Source organism: Dermacentor silvarum, chromosome 11 (assembly GCF_013339745.2).
Source record: "Dermacentor silvarum isolate Dsil-2018 chromosome 11, BIME_Dsil_1.4, whole genome shotgun sequence".
Taxonomy (NCBI): domain Eukaryota; kingdom Metazoa; phylum Arthropoda; class Arachnida; order Ixodida; family Ixodidae; genus Dermacentor; species Dermacentor silvarum.
In genome coordinates this window covers 77,485,555-77,502,653 of record NC_051164.1, presented here as the reverse complement: position 1 = coordinate 77,502,653, position 17,099 = coordinate 77,485,555, and the positions used below count along the sequence as shown (strand labels likewise).

The window sequence follows — 17,099 nt, the reverse complement described above, 5'->3', positions numbered from 1 at the left end:
TTGCCATAAAACAAGGTCATTAGTTAAACTGAAAACCTCATAAGATATTTAGTACAGCATAACTTCACTACTTCTGCAGCTTCACAGAGCAAAAAGCACTTGAGTCTGTTCAACACACACTCTATCGATAAAAAAAGATATTTTCCGGACCTTCAAATAGAACTGAGCTGTAATCAGTGGTTGCATATAATTTGGTGCTTCCTTTAATTAGAGCGTGCCATCCTGTGCATCTGATTCCTACGTACATAAGTTACTGACAGCTTGCTACATTCTTGTTATGCAATGCTAGGAGAATCCTGAGCATACGAAGTTTGTAAGCATTAAACTTCATGATGAATTTTATGATATTCGATTTGATATTCAGCTTTCCTTTCTTGATTTGGATTGATATTCGATTCTAAATCTACTATGCAGTATTTGTACTCTTGGTCAAGTGAGGGGTCCCGCATTCCATGACTGCAGCCTCAACACTGTGGAGGACAGGGAATGATGTCCACAGCTGTGGAACTGCCGCCCTCAGCTCCAGCGTTTAGTAAAGGAGTGCTGTTTGGCATTATGGCATGCATAAGTTCGAGTAATGCACTAAGTGGCCTGGCTAATTTTGACACAGACATTGCAACTGCTTCCACGTGTTTTCAGCATATTAGCTACAATGAAAAAGTCCCATGCCGAGGCTGTTACAAACCTTTTTTTTTTTTTATGGTACTGACGCCAGTGGTATATTAAAAATAATTTTCGCACTGAAATTCAGACAGTGTAAACACATTATTGTCCTGCCAAAGCCAAAATGTTGGCTACATCAGATGGTGGCAGAACACAGCAGTAAGCACTGCAGAGTGGTATGCTGTAGTTTGAGCTGAATACATGTCCTAAAGGGTGACTTTGGATTTCAGGGTGTTATGCCTGGGCTGTGATCAAATTTCGTTCTCCTGCGCATCTTGGCTTCCCTGAACTGTAGTAGGTGGTGCGCCATATCGACTGAGGCAGAAAATGAAGGTCTATAGTTGGTGACTAGCCAAGAATGCAAAAAAAAAAAAAAGCAACGTCCTGCCACAAAGATGTTTGGTATCCATTCTTTTTCCTCTCACTCTTGTCATGAAATTTTCCTTGTGGTTCCTCACACAACGAAAAGGTGCTTTTTCCTCTTAAAGGGGTCCTGAACCACCCCTCGTGAAAAAAACCATCATACGCTGCTGTGAACATCTCAACCAAAATTTGCAGTCGTGTGCGGTGCGTGGCGCTTGCAAGTGAAGTGCGAAGTCACCTTTTCTGCAAATGCTTTCTTTTCAACAGAAGCCTGTTCCTCACTCATTTCTGGGCTCTTTATTTCGTAATATAGCAGATTCCCATACGCGGCTCAGTGGATCAGTGCACTCCTTCCCACTGTTACTGTGTATATTTATTGACATAGTTTAGTAAACAGGCTGAAGTAAGCGAAAATCTGCTTTCGAATCGCAATAAGAATTACAGTGCAGTTTTTTTGTGCACAGCAATGTTGAACCTCATTAAAATGACGCCACGTACGAGTGTGACACAGAAATGCCTTTGTTATGTCCAATATTTGTTGTAAGCATAAGCTAGACGCTGATATCAGTGAGGCACATTGTAGAATAGCTTTGTTATATCTAATAATTCAACATGTCTGTGTTCGTTACATCAACCTTCGACTTAGTTGACACTTCCATGACACATACTTGTGTCAATCGTGGACACGGTCTCTTAAAAATGCTGTGATCTCCCAGCAACATGCTGCATTGCATGCCCTCGTTAGGAAACATTCAATGAGGCGACATAGTGAGCATTGATGATTTGTTGGTTTTTGAGACCATAGGCATGCTCCCCTCCCATATCAAACCAGACTTTTCTCCAATGTTTCCCTAAAAGGACATCTCCGATGTCTCAGGTGTTCGTGAAATAAAAGGCTTCTTTTGATCAGGTCTTAATGGTTGCATTAGCCATGCTGTGACCTAGCTTGATATGAAAAATACCATAGCTTGGGGGCTGATTAGTCTTGCCCCTCCCTAAATACCTGTTTACACCCCTGCTCTGAGGCTGTGATTCCCAACAATGCAAATATGATCGTGTGGTAGCATCCACTGCAGTGTTGCTTTTGTTTTGGTTTCATATTCCGTTTCATATGCACCTCCCTTAGCTGGCCAGGGGTGACCATAACCTCCTAGTGCCCCCCCCCCCCCCTCGCCCACCTGTGTGCCCGCCTGTGTTTGAAACTCGGGACACAAATACACATTGAATAAACCATGAAGATCAACTAGTGTATTTGTACAAACACACTTTGAGGGGTGTTTGCTGCAGCATCTTTTTATCTGTCACAGACAATAGTTTGATGGGCACATGCATGCTTTGTGTTTAAAAGTGTGATAACTTGCACTGATGGCTGATAACTTTGGTGGCACAGACAGTGGTTGGAGATCCAGAAGCTCCGGAAGAAGGTGAAGCGGAAAGTGGACACACGGGCCAGCAAGGGTCGCAAGATTCGGTGAGCAATTTTGCAAGCTGTACCTTTTGTGACTGTCATGATTGGGCATAATGCAAGAGACGGGTGCAAAGGGGATGAGATCACAAGCACAACACTGCGCTTCCTCTGTCACTTCCTTTGACTCCATCGCTTGTACTGTGCCCACCCGGGATTGTAAACCAACTTTCTGTAGTATTTCTGGCATAACAGTGGTCTGTTATGCCAGGCGCTTAGTGGTAGGTAGGTAGGTTCCTGTCTCATCTCGTTTTAGACCTCCTCAATAAAAAAGCCTGCAGATCCCACGCCCTGTGGGAATCGATGTTAGGGGAGCCTACCAAGTTAATGAAACGACCATGAGAGCACCAAGACGTAGGCGGCTCTTTCATGAACTATATGACATGCATGTCATGACATTCATGTCATGAGTCCTCAAGAGTCCTTTTAGCCACACCTAAGAGACCTTAGGGCGAAAGCCTTAGTCATACTCGTGACTATGACTTCTACCACCATTCTTTAGTGTTTCTTTCACTTAGTACCGACGTCCGAACCCACTTCAGTGGTTTTTGAGTGTCAATCTTTTTTTGCTGAGTCATTGTCATTTTTTGCTGAGTCACGGTCATGACTATGACTTCGACCAACAACCTTAGCCTTTTCCTTCACCTAGTACCCCATCCGAACCCATTCCAGTGGTTTTTGAGTGTTAATATTTTTTCGCTGAGTCATGGTCATTTTTGCTGAGTCATCCTCATAACTATGAGTTCTACCATCATCCTTTAGTGTTTCTTCACTTAGTGCCCACGTCTGAACCAATTCTAGTGATTTTTGAGTGTTAATGTTTTTTTGCTGAGTCATTGTCATTTTACTGAATCAGGCTCATGACTATGACTTCTACCATCATGCTTTAGTGTTTCCTTCACTTAGTACCCTCGTCAGAACCCATTTCAATGGCTTTTGAGTGTTAATCTTTTTTCGCTGAGTCATTGTCATTTTTGCTGAGTCATGCTCATGGCTATGATTTCTACCATCATCATTGAGTGTTTCCTTCACTTAGTGTCCACGTCCAAACCCATTCCAGTGATTTTTGAGTGTTAATTTTTTTTCTCTGAGTCATTGTCATTTTTGCTGAGTCATGCTCATGGCTATGACTTCTACCAGCATTCTGTAGTGTTTACTTCACTTAGTACCCACGTCCGAACCCATTTCAGTGATTTTTGAGTGTTAATCTTTTTTCGCTGGGTCATTGTCATGACCTACATGACATGCAAGCCATGACATTTATGTCATGACCTATCACTTATGTTCGTCATACACTCCTGTCATACTATACCAATTTTGGTACATACCAAGTTAACGAAACGACCATGAGAGCACAAATTCGTGGGCGGCTAGATAGATAGATAGATAGATAGATAGATAGATAGATAGATAGATAGATAGATAGATAGATAGATAGATACTGTCAAAGTAGCAAATGTTCGCCAAGAAATGCATGGCCGATGGTGGGAATGAAGCCTTCAGCACAGCAGCATGGTGCTGTAACTATCAGGCTATAATCGCACACCTGCTTCTCTTGTGCCGAAACCAATCAGCTTATTGAGACGTTTGGCATGTGCCACTTTCTCACATTCTTCTGTCATGACTGTTAGTGCTTGACATGCCATGTTAGACTGCACCCGCCTTCGCAATCGAGCCAAATTCCCCAGTACTTCCATCGTAGCAGCTAACGCTACGTGAAAGCTGTGCAACATTGTACTGCCTCTGGGAACCGCCCAGGTTGTAATAGAACAGGTTGCAACGGTTCCTCGCCGATGTACAAATGCAATTGCCGTTGTAACATACCTCACATGGCGTAGACGTAGGTACATACAATTGTATAACACTTACTCACAGACGATATCGCAATCTGTGTTCCTCTCATTTACGCTTGTTGAGTGCCTATGTAGAACCCAACAATTGGCAGGTTGTAAGCTCGTGTCGAATGGCCGGAGTCGAAATTATGCCATTGCTGTCATCATTTTGCTGCTGTCGTCATGCACACGCTTGCATCACACATAACTGCTCGCCTTGCACGAACACGTTGGTCCACCTGGTGATGCTTTGCAGAAGCCCCAAATGATGCTGATAGCCAGCTACCAGGACAGTGTTTTGCATAACATCAATTCGCACAGTGTATGGGATCTGCAAAATTGATTTTTTAATATGGTTAGTATTCTTAGGGCACTTTGCGCACTTTCCAGGGGCTGTGTGTCTGTCTGTCTAGTATATCTACCTACCTACCTACTAACTGCCATACCAACTTTGGTCACCGGGTATATGCCATTGAGTATTCTTCACTGACCCTCTTTGATGTCAACTTAGGTCACTGCTGTGCGCCACTGGGCATGTTTCCTCAATGAACCTCTGACGCGAACAAGGGTGACTATGTGCCACATAGTATGTCCCGCTCTTCGATAGCAAAAAAGCCATTTAAAACTTCACTGGTGCTGTGTGGAATCAAACGTTCATCATATATAATCATATAATCTTGCGTGAATTTGTATTCACACAAGCGCCACCCGCGTACTTTGCAGTGGCGCTGCTGAATGATGCAGCGTTTCCAGAGGGAAGCGTGAGAGAGGGGCCCGGCTGCATACACGCCTCATACATAACATGCCTCTACGGTGGCTATAGGGTGTATCGCTACATGGCGTCACTGCTAATCACATTAACGTCAACATTCATCATGAGATTGGTTCACTCGCAATATTTTTCTTTAGTGTGACTGGGACAGCATTGAGAAGCTTGAAACAGGGTTTGCTGTGCCTGCCCACTCTTTCTGTTACACTGTGTCGTCGTCGGTCACCTCCTTCGTCCTCGTTTTCACCCTCGCCACATGGTGAAGGAAAGGTAAACTTTTTAACCCACTGCCACCACTGGGTATCGAACTACTGCCCCTGTAGCAATGGGCAGTATGGAGCCTGTACTGAGCTAGCGTACATCATTAGCACTTGGTAATTTGGGTGGGGTTTTGGCTGCCGTGCGCACGCTGTGTGAGTGGTGGCATCTGTGCATGTACAGTTGCCGACCTATAATTCGGACTTGACAGGAACTACTGAAAAGAATAAACAATCAGGGGTATGGAATACTATTGGATTCACTAGAGAATAAGTGACTTTATTCCAGATGTGGCCAGAAAAAAGTTTGTCAACGCATTGCTGCGTGCACATACAATTGCCTGCGTTCTGGTCAGTCCATGTTTTGACCATTTTCAGGCTGTATTGTAGATACTAGACAAAAGTACAGTCAATGCATGCACTGAATCTCTGTCCCTTAACAATGTAATAGAAGTCGACCGCGCTGCAATAGCTGAATGATCACGTTTCATCGCAAGTTATCATCTGGCACTCTCCTCACTTGATAGCTGCTCTTTTTGGCACAGACATCGAGGATGAAGCTGGGCCACTTGAAGCTGCTTTATGATACTAACCAACGAAATTTCATAATTATAGCAATCGAGGAAGTTGCCCTGGACTGTGATACTATTTAAAACAAGGATAAACAAATGCTGGACACGTGGGACTCGCACTGCTGGCCTTCAATACTTAGCAGCTTGGCTTGCCCTGTTTTTTGCACACAACCGGTGGCTACTAGATTGACTAGGCTTTGCTAGTTTTGATTTTTACAATCCACCGGCAGCAGAGCCGATGACCATGCCGGTAACCATGGAACTGGTGACGGGGGTATCAAAACAAAAATATTTCTCTTTCTGACAGACTCTGGCCATGCGGTTATGCAGGCGGAGTCCGAACGACCAAATGGCACACTGTAAGGTGTCCAAAATTTCAGTTAATATCTTTATGCATTAAGTCTATGGGACCAGTGGCGAGGCTGCGAAGCTGTCCAAGTAATTGGGCATGTGCAAATTGTTGGTGTCCAAATTATCGGTTGGCCACTTTATTTTGGAGGCTACAGCAGACTGTAGTACTGCAGTCAACGTAGACAACATATGCATCTCAAAGCAGACGGTGTTCTTGAGAAGGTGGCTGTGTCCACTGTGAGGACCCATTGCTGCAGTAGTGTGTTCAGAACCGGAGAGATTGCTGAGGTCTACTGACTTTCTAGAGCGGGTTATGGTGCATAAGTTTTTCTGCATTGGGCTGCCTCTTTAAGCATTGAGATGCTGTTTTACTTTAATGTTTCTATTCTCTCTATTTGCACACATCCAGGTATGACATCATTCCAAAGCTGGTAAACTTCATGGCACCGCTGGACAGATCAACATACTCCGAAGAGGCCAAGTAAGAAATTCAAACTGCTTTCTGCAGAGCCGTCATAGCCTATTTTCTGATAAAGAAGGAAGAATATACTGCATTAGTAGCTGTTAATGCCAGAACAAAATGAGGATGGAATGTTTCACGTAAATAAGGTAAAGTTTATTATAGGCAGCATCACTGTATGAGGCTGCAATGCCATTGTAGCAGTTATCTTGCTTGACCATAAGTATTCTTTATCTGTGCATAAGCTTACGTCTATTTACAAATATGAAATACTTGGACATAATAATACTAACTAAAATGATGATGAGCAGAGACTTATGTCACAAACTTACATTTCAGTAAGCAGAAATTTTTGAGAATCTAAAAGTGCAGAGGTGTAGAGTGTCGATCCAATTAGTGTATCATGCTCTAAAGTATGTTGTTTTCGTGAACCTTTGAACTTAGATCAAGACATGGTCGCATGCATGTTTTGTAGACTGTTGTCTCAGCACATCAATGACTGCATTACTATAGGCTTTCACCCATATAGAAGTGAAAAGGAAACACATGCTTCCAATCGCTCCACCTGATCCCCTTGCTAAATATATCTGTCTGCATTACTACAGCCACTGTCAGCCAAAGCATCGACTTTAATCTTTAGCCACCAATTTACATGCATTCTTTTATTAATCTAGAATTCACCAAAAGGATGTTACTGTTTACAAATTTGCTGAGTATTCCGTATAGGAAGTGATGCAGCCAAACTACAATGGCAGGCTTTGCTGAGTAAAGAAAACTGCTTTGATGAATAAGCAATGCTGAGCTTCATTATATGCTTTTGCATGGCTACAATCACTGCACTGGTTGAACACTGACTACTGTTATGCTTACCCTTTCAGGACGGAGCTGTTCGCAAGCTTGTTTGGACAAAAAAAGTATGCTGGATGAAGGGCCTCTAGAAATAAAGAAAAAAAGTTTGCACAGTTGTTTTTGGGCTGTATGTTGGGTCTTTTGCACTTAATGTATGACAGTTATCTTCGTTTTAAGATAAAATAGTGCTTGCTTGTGATGTCATACCATGCATCAGTTTTAGGTACCTGTACAAATTTATCACTATGGATTGTCATAGTGTCACTCATGTCATAGTATTATCACGAGTCGACATGAGTGCATAGTCATAAGGCTATAGATTGCTGCAATATCATCCTCATCATCATCATCATCATCAGCCTATATTTATGTCCACTGCAGGATGAAGGCCTCTCCCTGCGATCTCCAATTACCCGTCTTGCGCTAGCGTATTCCAACTTGCGCCTGCGAATTTCCTAACCTCATCATCCCACCTGACTTTCTGCCGTCCTCGACTGCGCTTCCCTTCTCTTGGTATCCATTCTGTAACCCTAATGGTCCACCGGTTATCCATCCTACGCATTACATGGCCTGCCCAGCTCCATTTCTTCTGCTTAATGTCAACTAGAATATCGTCTACCCCCGTTTGTTCTCTGATCCACACCGCTCTCTTCCTGTCTCTTAACGTTACTCCTAAGATTTTTCGTTCCATCGCTCTTCCGTCATCGTTACATGCATTAGCCTAAATGCATGTAACGATGATGCTGATTGTAGAATTATTCATAGCTCTTATTTGTAATTTGCTGTCAGAAGCAGAAGTCTGGATACCATGGGAGCATTAAAAAAGGCTTGGCTATGCAGCACAGAATTTGGAGGCATATGCATTGATCAGACATATTAGAGCGTAGCACACCACTAAATTTCAGGCCGTTTGTCTATGGTGTGCAAATATTCCTGTTCTTCATTATGTTTTTTGGCAACAGCCATGGTGGATGAGAATGAGGATCTACTCGGCCAGACAGAGTGTTTTGAACGGCCATAGTATCCAACCTTTTTTTTTCTTATGGTACATGTATGGTGCTATTAGGGGCAGAAGTAAGGGTCACAAGAATGGGAACTGCACTTTGACTAATTTAGTACTGCAGGCAATATTGCATTGTAAAGGCCGTACTTCATACAAAATTTTCACGTGCAGTGGCTTTAGTAGGGGTACAGGTCACACGCCTGGGTGCCGCACTTCGATTAATGTGACTCAGGCACTAATGCATTGTAAAACCTGCACATAGTGTCAGGAAATATCTAGTAAACACATGTAGTGGTTCGCATTACAAGTTGCTGGCTCTGGTGCTGCAGATGCAGTGCACACTTCACAATGCATGAAGCTGCCTGAAAAATGGCATGGAAGACATGCTGGAATTCTGAAATTCCTTTGAGCTCGTCACCACCAAACTTCTTAAATGCAGCAAAAGTGTTGCCGAGAGTTTTCCTGGCACCCCTCACTCCAGCACTTTCAACCATGCTTGGTTCAGTGCAGCTCAACCACTGCTACACAGTAATTTTCAAGCAGAAGTGATCTAAATAATGCCACTCGTATCAATCAATCACAGTGCCAACACTTGGAAAGTGGTGCGAATTGAGGTTAGTCAGTATTGAAAGCACCCATGTCAATGGGAAAAACTGCCTGCCGCAACATGTAACTTTGAGTGACCATGTGTGCTTGGAAGGTCAATGAAAAGAGTTATCGAGAAACCATTGAGTGAATTTGGGTATCCTGCTTGCGTCTTTTTTCCTTGCTAAATGAGAAAGAGGTCAAGCACCAACTTGACTTTATGCTTGTTCAGTCACGGCAGCGCAAGCAGACTGGGTGCTCATGAGCTTCTGGCTCATAATGTTAACGTGACATCCATTTTCTAGTGGTGTGAATTATAATGTGAAATACTATGAGGCAACCCTGTCAAAAAAAGCAATTGACTCCAATTGGGGAATTTCCAATCGTAAATTAGTACATAACTGGACCAATTGAACCAACTGGAACATGACCAATTGGTTTTTGTTGGAGTGACCAATTGTACTCAATGGGTGCCAATTGGTTTGAAACTAATTGGTTGGAATGGCCACTTGCACCAATGGGCAATACCAATACACATATATACCCCACAAAGCAAACCTAAATAGGATTCCAGCTGTCAGAAACAGGTTTGCTATAGCCTTAGTACTGCATGCATATATAGCTATAACTCATTCCAGTTTCCTTGAATGGGTTCATAAACTGAAAGTATGATTTTCCAGGTGGCTACGTTCTAGCTAGTTTATTCCTATTGGTCGTCCAATTAGACTCAGTTGGGATATGTAAGGTGGGCCTAGCTGGTTCAAACTGGCAAGTCCAATTGGACTCAATTGATTGCATCTCTGACTCAATCGTAACCAATTAGAGCTAAGGATTTCCCAATGGGCCTAGTTGATTCCAATTGGCAAGTCTCAATTGGTTTCACTTTGACTCAATCGTAACCAGTTGGTACTAGGGATTTTCCAATTGGGTCTAGTTCATTTCAATTGGCAAATCCAATTGGTTTCTCCTCTGACTCAATCGTAACTGGTTGGAAGTAAGGATTTTCCAATTGGTTCTTATTGGTCCCATTGGATTCCTATTGGAAAAGCTAATTGGAGCCAATTGTTTCTTTTTTTACTGGGAAGCTGCTCCATGTTCATTTGGGAGAACTGGCTTAGAAAATGTGATTATTTCCACCACATCTTTGGTAGCTGGTAGTATGTTTTTGATAAGGTTACCTGCAATGGTGTCTCTTACTCTGAAGTTTTTGGGCAAGACCTTACTGACCAGAAACTTGGCCTTTCGCACAAACTTCATTTAACAAATTAACAGTTGTCATCACTACAGGATGCAGCCAACACATACCCTTCCATGTTTGTGCAATAAAGGCTTGACCATCAAGGTAGTTAAATGATGTGTTGAAAGCAGCAGCACCTGAGGTGCGGTACAGATAAGCTACTGACTGTTTCACCCATGAGACCATTGGTTGTAGACAAACTTCTCGGTCAAATTTGGTAAGTACAAGAAAAATTGTGTGCAATGAAAAGATAATTTTGCTTTAAATCGCAATCGAGGATGTTCAGTTAGAGGCGTGAATTTAGTGCTTACAGTTTTTCCTGCTGCAGCCAGTGACTTGGCCAGCGCAAAGGTTTTGCTTAGTAAAACGGATGTTGTGGGCAAGAGTTCCAGCAGGTGTCACTTCTGCTATGACATGTGGGAACCACCACTAGCTCTGTCTCGGCTGGTACGTTGTAGAGGCACGTGACATAGCTTGCATTGCAGTAAGCTCTTCGTAGCAAGAGAGTTTTAATCCCTTCCCAAAGCCAGCCTGCAGTTGGTGATGGTAATGTCACGAAATGAAGTGACAAAAGTATTCGATTGACCGCTTCGCGAAATTCCCTTTTTTTTTTTTTTTTTTGTTAAGTGGCATAAAGTTTTATTTAACGGAGCGGATGAAAATACTTGAGTTATCAATTTCCCAACTCAATATAGAAATGATTCGTTGCATACCCATTTAGGTTTAGCCCTCTGCTGCTATCGTTCAACTACAGCCATGCGCGCCATAAAGTGACAAATTATAGCCTCTCACGTGAGAGTAGTAGTCCTCGTTAATCCGTGCAGCAAGCGAGGCCAAGGGTGTGAACAAGATGGAGGTCTTATATTGCGTTTACGTTACCTGTTTTCGGTGGAGTAAAGCGGCAACCTAGCTGTCGTATCATTAGTTCTGTAGCAAATTATCCGCGTACTCTACAATGTTGCGCAATAGTTATGAAAGTTGCATCTACACATGTTTGAAAGACCCGCGCGGTTGTCGCACATGGTTGCCCGTTCTGAATGTCGTCTCCAACTGATGTCAATGAAAAAACGCTAATCCAAACAACAACAACAAACAAGTGCACCTCTCGAGCATTGTATTACGGAAAGTATAAAGCGTTCTAATGTATTACTTATACTTCTCAAACTTCATTAAGTTGCTTTTCTTTTTTTTTTTTTGTGAATACATGTTTTGGCGCGCGTTGGCTCAAAACGCGGCGATTTGCCTAGCAGACGGCGGTCTGTAAAAGTTCGTGCAAGTATTTTTTGAGTGAGTGTGTGGTTTCTGAAAGTTTATTGTGCACAAAGATGCTGCGAAAGTGAAGTTCAAGGCCTTCTTGTGAGAGGTAAGCTAACAACGACGCATTCTTTTGAACGCGAGCATTGACGAACTATAACGTACCTTGTCGCAGACATGGCCGTGTGAGATGCTGGTGGCAGTGAGTATTTTCGTTCTTGAGCAAGAAAGCAAGGAGAAAGAAAGTCTGCTATAGCGCGAAGTATGTGCCGTTAGCGTGTACTGCATTATTGGTACGCAAGGACTTTCTCATGACATTATTGGCAGCGTTTAGTTGTCTTTTACCGTAAAGCCAGTTGCGAGCGTCCGGAAAGATACGTCGTTTCGCGTTCGTTTACTTTGGCTGTTAAATGACAGATGTTCGCAACTGCTTAAAAGTTTGCGTTAATAATCGTAAAATATCAATAGACTAGCATTGTGTTTACTGAATGCAATCACTGCGTGAGCCAGAAACCGGCATATGCAGCGAAGGATCGCGCGTCATGGTAGTAGTCCAGCTGTTACGAAATATATATACGAATTTATTGCATTGCTTGCATTGATAGCTGCTCGGAGGGACACAAACGAAACTTGCTGTAAAGAGTATTTGTCTGACGCGGTGGCAGTAATTGCAAATGATTACCATGTCATTGTGTACGTGCCATATGTCGGGATTGCAATTCATCTGCTCGTCGACTGGCGTGCAGACGCGAGCTCCGTAGGTTACGACGCCGTTCGTGCTCATGAGGCGAGATCGCAAGAAAAAAATGGCGGTTTTCGGCAAATGAGCATACGAAAGGGCACTACGTTTTGATCAAAAGGTGATTGCCGCTGCTTTCATGTGCTCAACCTGAAATCTACAAGAGAGGTCACGCAAGAGTCGATCTTTAATGAACCATTTCGTGCCGGTGCTTGCATGCTTCGGAGTGGAAAAAAAAAAAAAAAAGAATCTGCCGCGACGCAGTGAGTGAGGTTCGTCATATAGTCATTTATAGTTGCTTTGGATAACGCATGGAGTTGGACAGTACACGCCAAATTGCCGCGTGACTGGCCGCTCGAGGCACTTTGCGTGTGTTCACGGGCTTATTTCACGCTCGGAAACCCACTTTTATGTAGCACGTATTGAGCAACAGAAAGCTATATCGGGAGTTTTTCATGGTGCTCTACAATTTTCTCATTGACACTTTTCACCTAATTGTAATATTTGAGAAGCTAATCAATTAAGACTAATTAAGTAATTCGACGGAATGCAAGAATAATCTGAGTATCTCCAAGCGACGGCAAACATTACCTTGGTTCTGTCCAGTTACGTGGCATTTGCATAATTTTAAATCTTGCTGCATAATAGTGGGACACATTGTATATGCTGTGGTAGAAATGAATACATGGGGTGAATTACCGTGAGAGCATTGGCTAGTTGGTTATTCATTTTTTCAGGCGGGAACAGCGTTAAGAACACGGAACACAGGTTGAAGGTTCTCGGAGAACGATGCGTTGCGCTCTCTCTCAATTTTTTTATTATGACGACAGCCAAACATTTAAATACGCTAGAACAAGTCGTCAAAGGCATGAAAAACAAAGAGGCAGGGTTTGGTTTATCGCGCTCATGCACCCAATGGTGCATGAGCGCGATAAAGACGTCTGGTCACAGTTTAGTAAATACATATGCGATTTTCCCTGTCGATACCAAAACAGAAGGCCCGCGATGTGGCTGAAGGGCTCGGCCTGACAGTCCCAACGTGGGAGCGGCCCGCGTCAACCCAGGGTTGACCTTCAGGACTCAATAAAGTTCTCCATACCATACCAAAACAGATGGCGCGCTGCCACATTTCTCATTCAGTATTGACATTTCGTGGGCTTCCAATATTTCCCAGGTCATTTGATTGCTGCTTTGTTGCTAGTACTTCACATCACACTTTTCGAAGTCAGGTCGGCAACCGCACTTCCTACTACGTATGAGGGGACCTCCCCCCCCCCCCCCCGCCCCCCTAAAATACAAAAACAAAAATTAGACCCCTCCCCTACTGGGAATAGTGATGCACGCGAAGTTTGTCGAACCGTAGGGGAGGGGTTGGTTAGTTTTTTTGAGCGGCAGAGGCGAACCAAAACGGCAGAACTCTTCGGCAGAACGAACAAAACGTGGCCGCCCCATCTGACTATCTGGCCTGAACTGGCGGGAAGCGGCGGGCGCGAGGCGAGCGAACACGCGATCACACCCTTTCCCTTCTCCGGTGGGAGGGGACGCCTGTAATTGGCTGGGGGTATGGCATGATGAGGCGCAAGTTGGAATACGCTAGCGCAAGGCAGGGGTAATTGGAGATCGCAGGGAGAGGCCTTCGTCCTGCAGTGGACATAAATATAGGCTGATGATGATGATGATGGCATGATCGCGCTCGCCGGCTGCGGGCGCCCGAGCCAGACCTGTCAAGTATGTGGAACCTCTACGCGCGAGACATGTTCGTTTGCCGAACGTGCACTGGAGAGCGTGCACGTGTTAAGGCCCGACCACATTCGGCGTTTTCCCGGCTTTTCCTGGCGTTTCGTCGCCCGGCATCGCTCAGCGTCGACGCTGAGGGAGGCGCCAAGCCGAAACGTCGTGCTCAAGGCACACCAGAGATCTCGGCGCCGGCGCCGCCGCCGGAAGCGTCTCGATGAGCGCCAACGTGGCGCCGACCAATCGGCGCGTGGCCGCGGCCGCGCTGCTGGCAACTTTTGCAAGCGACTTCCGCAGCAACCAATTCCCGTGCGTGCCACCATGTGGCGCCAGTGTCTCGTCGGCGTGCGCTACAATTAGGTACGTAACATTTGTCAAGCGCGTGTCGCAAGACATTGTTGCGAATTGGTGTAAATAATAAGTTTGTGATCGAATGTCAACATCTTGGCCTCCAGCAAGCCCTCGGTAACCTAAATAATCCGCACCGTCCTTTAGTCGGCGAGGCGCCGCCGTCTGAGAAAGCGGCGCCGTCTCGTATACTTCGAGCGCGCTGCCGTGAATGTTTTTGGGTGTATGTGTCCGTGTATGTGTGTGCCGCAGATTTATAAACAGGGCATAAAAACGTTAATCGGGAACATTTCTCATAGTTCACTTGAATGACATTGACTGCTTCTGTTAAATCTGTCTGGTCACATTGTGCGACGCTGGACTGGTGCTGTTGGCGTGCGTCTCATGTGGCTGGGTTATTCTAGGCACTATAGCTGGGTGACCTCTCCGGCGCCGTTGATGCAACGACGCCGAGAGACGCAACGGCAGGAGACGACGGTGAAAACGCTGAATGTGGGCCGGGCGGCCGCGCGCCTATCGTTGCGTGCGTATAAAACCACGCTATTTAAGGGAGCGTATGATGAACCGACGATCAGTATACATTGTATATCGCATTACCAGGACATGGTGTACTTGCAAGAGTGCGCAAACTGCCAGTTCTACAAAAACGTTTTTTTTTTTACAAATTACACACTGAAACCTTGCCCGTTAGAGCATGGCTTCAGAAAAAGAAACTGTTTGATTCGTCAATAACTGTCGCCTTTGTGACGTGCCTGAAACCATTGAACACTGTTTTATTGATTGTAAAGAGGACATTTTATTTTGGGATGTCATCCATAAAAATTAGCAAAAATATATTAATCTAAATTCTCGCAGTATCCGATTTCCTTGTTGCTCCGTGTGACGATGTACCATTCGATATGTTTTTACTGATAGGGCCTGCATAGCCTATGGAAAATTCGTATGCAAGATCGAAATGCAGAAAACAATTTCCTCAGGATCGCATTTCGATCAAAAGATTACGCACTTAAGGACATTTACGACCCAGAAGAGGGTCAGCCGGATTGGTATCCACTTTTGATCAGGAGTTTAACTTCACCGTCCAAGCTTTTGTTGCGATGGAAGGTGTTGCTTTGTGTGACGTTTTCCGGACGGCTCGTTGACTTGTGATTACTTATGAGCACCTGGTACCTATATTATTGTAAATAGTACCTGTACATACATAATTTCATTCATTGTAATAAATACCATGTTCAACACACCGACGCCGACACGAGTGAGGCAATACAAGCTTCGCTTAAGAAAAAAAATGATAGAACGGCAGGCGACCCTAATATTTCACTTAGGTGTATCTTAGTGGCACTCGCACCTCGGCGTTGATTTTAATTATCATTATTCCATACACTTCACTAACTCAACTTGTAACTAAACTTATGCTCTGATATAATATCTATAATGAAATCCGTGAATTTTGTATCGTACTATTTTTCTTTCATTTTTTTCTGATTGATTTTGACTTTCGTCCCCGGTAATTAATGATTTATAATTCTAATTATTCCAGACATTTCAGTAACTTAACTTGTAACTAAACTTATGCGCTGATATCACACCTATAATGAACCCCATGAATATTGTACTGTACTATTTTTTTCTATTTTATTATTTATTTTGAATTTCGTCTCCGGTCGTCTCAGGAGGTTAACCTGAAGTGCTGCGCAAGAAACAAGAGCGTCTAAAAAAAGAAGAAAAGTAAAATGAGGACCGCACTGGCTCCATATAACTCTTCGTAATTGCATTGCTGTGTTCTACCGCTAGGTAGGTGTAGGTGAACACTTCACACAAGTGACGTCACCAAGCTGACGTCACCGTAAAACGTTTTACGGCTTTGTGGGGATAGTTGTCCCAACTGTCGTCGCGCTACTATTGCGAAATCGTGGCGTCTGTTCGTAACAAATGGCGAATCTCCTTGGGATTTGGATTCTTCCTGAAAAAAAAAAAAAGATACCAGCAAAGGAACACTTCAAATGCTCCAAACAACGTTTATGGAGAAGGCACTGAGCCTATGCGAGTTTATGAGTGGTGCGGGTTGTTCCAAGAGGAGAAATGAGCGTTCGAGTCCGTGCTGATTCTGGCTAACCTTCAACCTACGAGATTGTCGAAAAGGTTCAAAAAAAAAAAAAGAAAGAGAGAAAGAGAAACTGCGGGAGTTGCCGAAACACAATTGACAAGATTCAGGAGCTTCTGGCATAATTATTGGAGTTCATGTGAATGGATTTTGAGAGTGGAATTAGGCATGAGATGCCTTGTAGTGATGTCTGTTCCCCGCCTGCTCACAAAGTCCAAAAAAGAACAATTCAAGCAACACTCGGTTGGTTTTGTGCCAAGATTTGAAACATCACGTCGACAGTGACCCAGACCTACTTTCGAAAATCGTCACGGGTGATATCAGCTGGTGCTATGGGTATGACTCCGAAACGAATCAAGTTTTGAGCCTGCTGAAGACATCATCTTCACCAAGACCAACAAAAAGGTGACAGTGCGCTCGCGGAAAGACTGTGATCATCGATTCATTTTATTGCGATGGCAATTATATGAACACTCCAGGCGCATTTCTGCCGTCGCTGTCGGTGTCGCCGTGA

At 44.0% G+C, this 17,099-nt stretch overlaps 2 protein-coding genes across 2 annotated transcripts in view; both read left to right on the top strand.

Moving 5' to 3' along the window:
* Positions 1-7,689, top strand: part of LOC119433830 (protein AATF) — a 41,760-nt gene extending 34,071 nt beyond the window's left edge. Inside the window, exons 11-13 of the mRNA XM_049658357.1 lie at positions 2,417-2,497; positions 6,682-6,753; positions 7,611-7,689. Of these exons, the coding sequence (XP_049514314.1) occupies positions 2,417-2,497; positions 6,682-6,753; positions 7,611-7,659 (202 nt within the window). The 3' untranslated portion in view covers positions 7,660-7,689. The remainder of the gene's footprint in view (positions 1-2,416; positions 2,498-6,681; positions 6,754-7,610) is intronic.
* Positions 7,690-11,612: 3,923 nt separating this feature from the next.
* LOC119434143 (serine/arginine repetitive matrix protein 1-like) overlaps positions 11,613-17,099 on the top strand; it is a 124,915-nt gene continuing 119,428 nt past the window's right edge. Inside the window, exon 1 of the mRNA XM_049659074.1 lies at positions 11,613-11,769. The gene's annotated coding sequence lies outside the window, so the exon portion shown is untranslated. The remainder of the gene's footprint in view (positions 11,770-17,099) is intronic.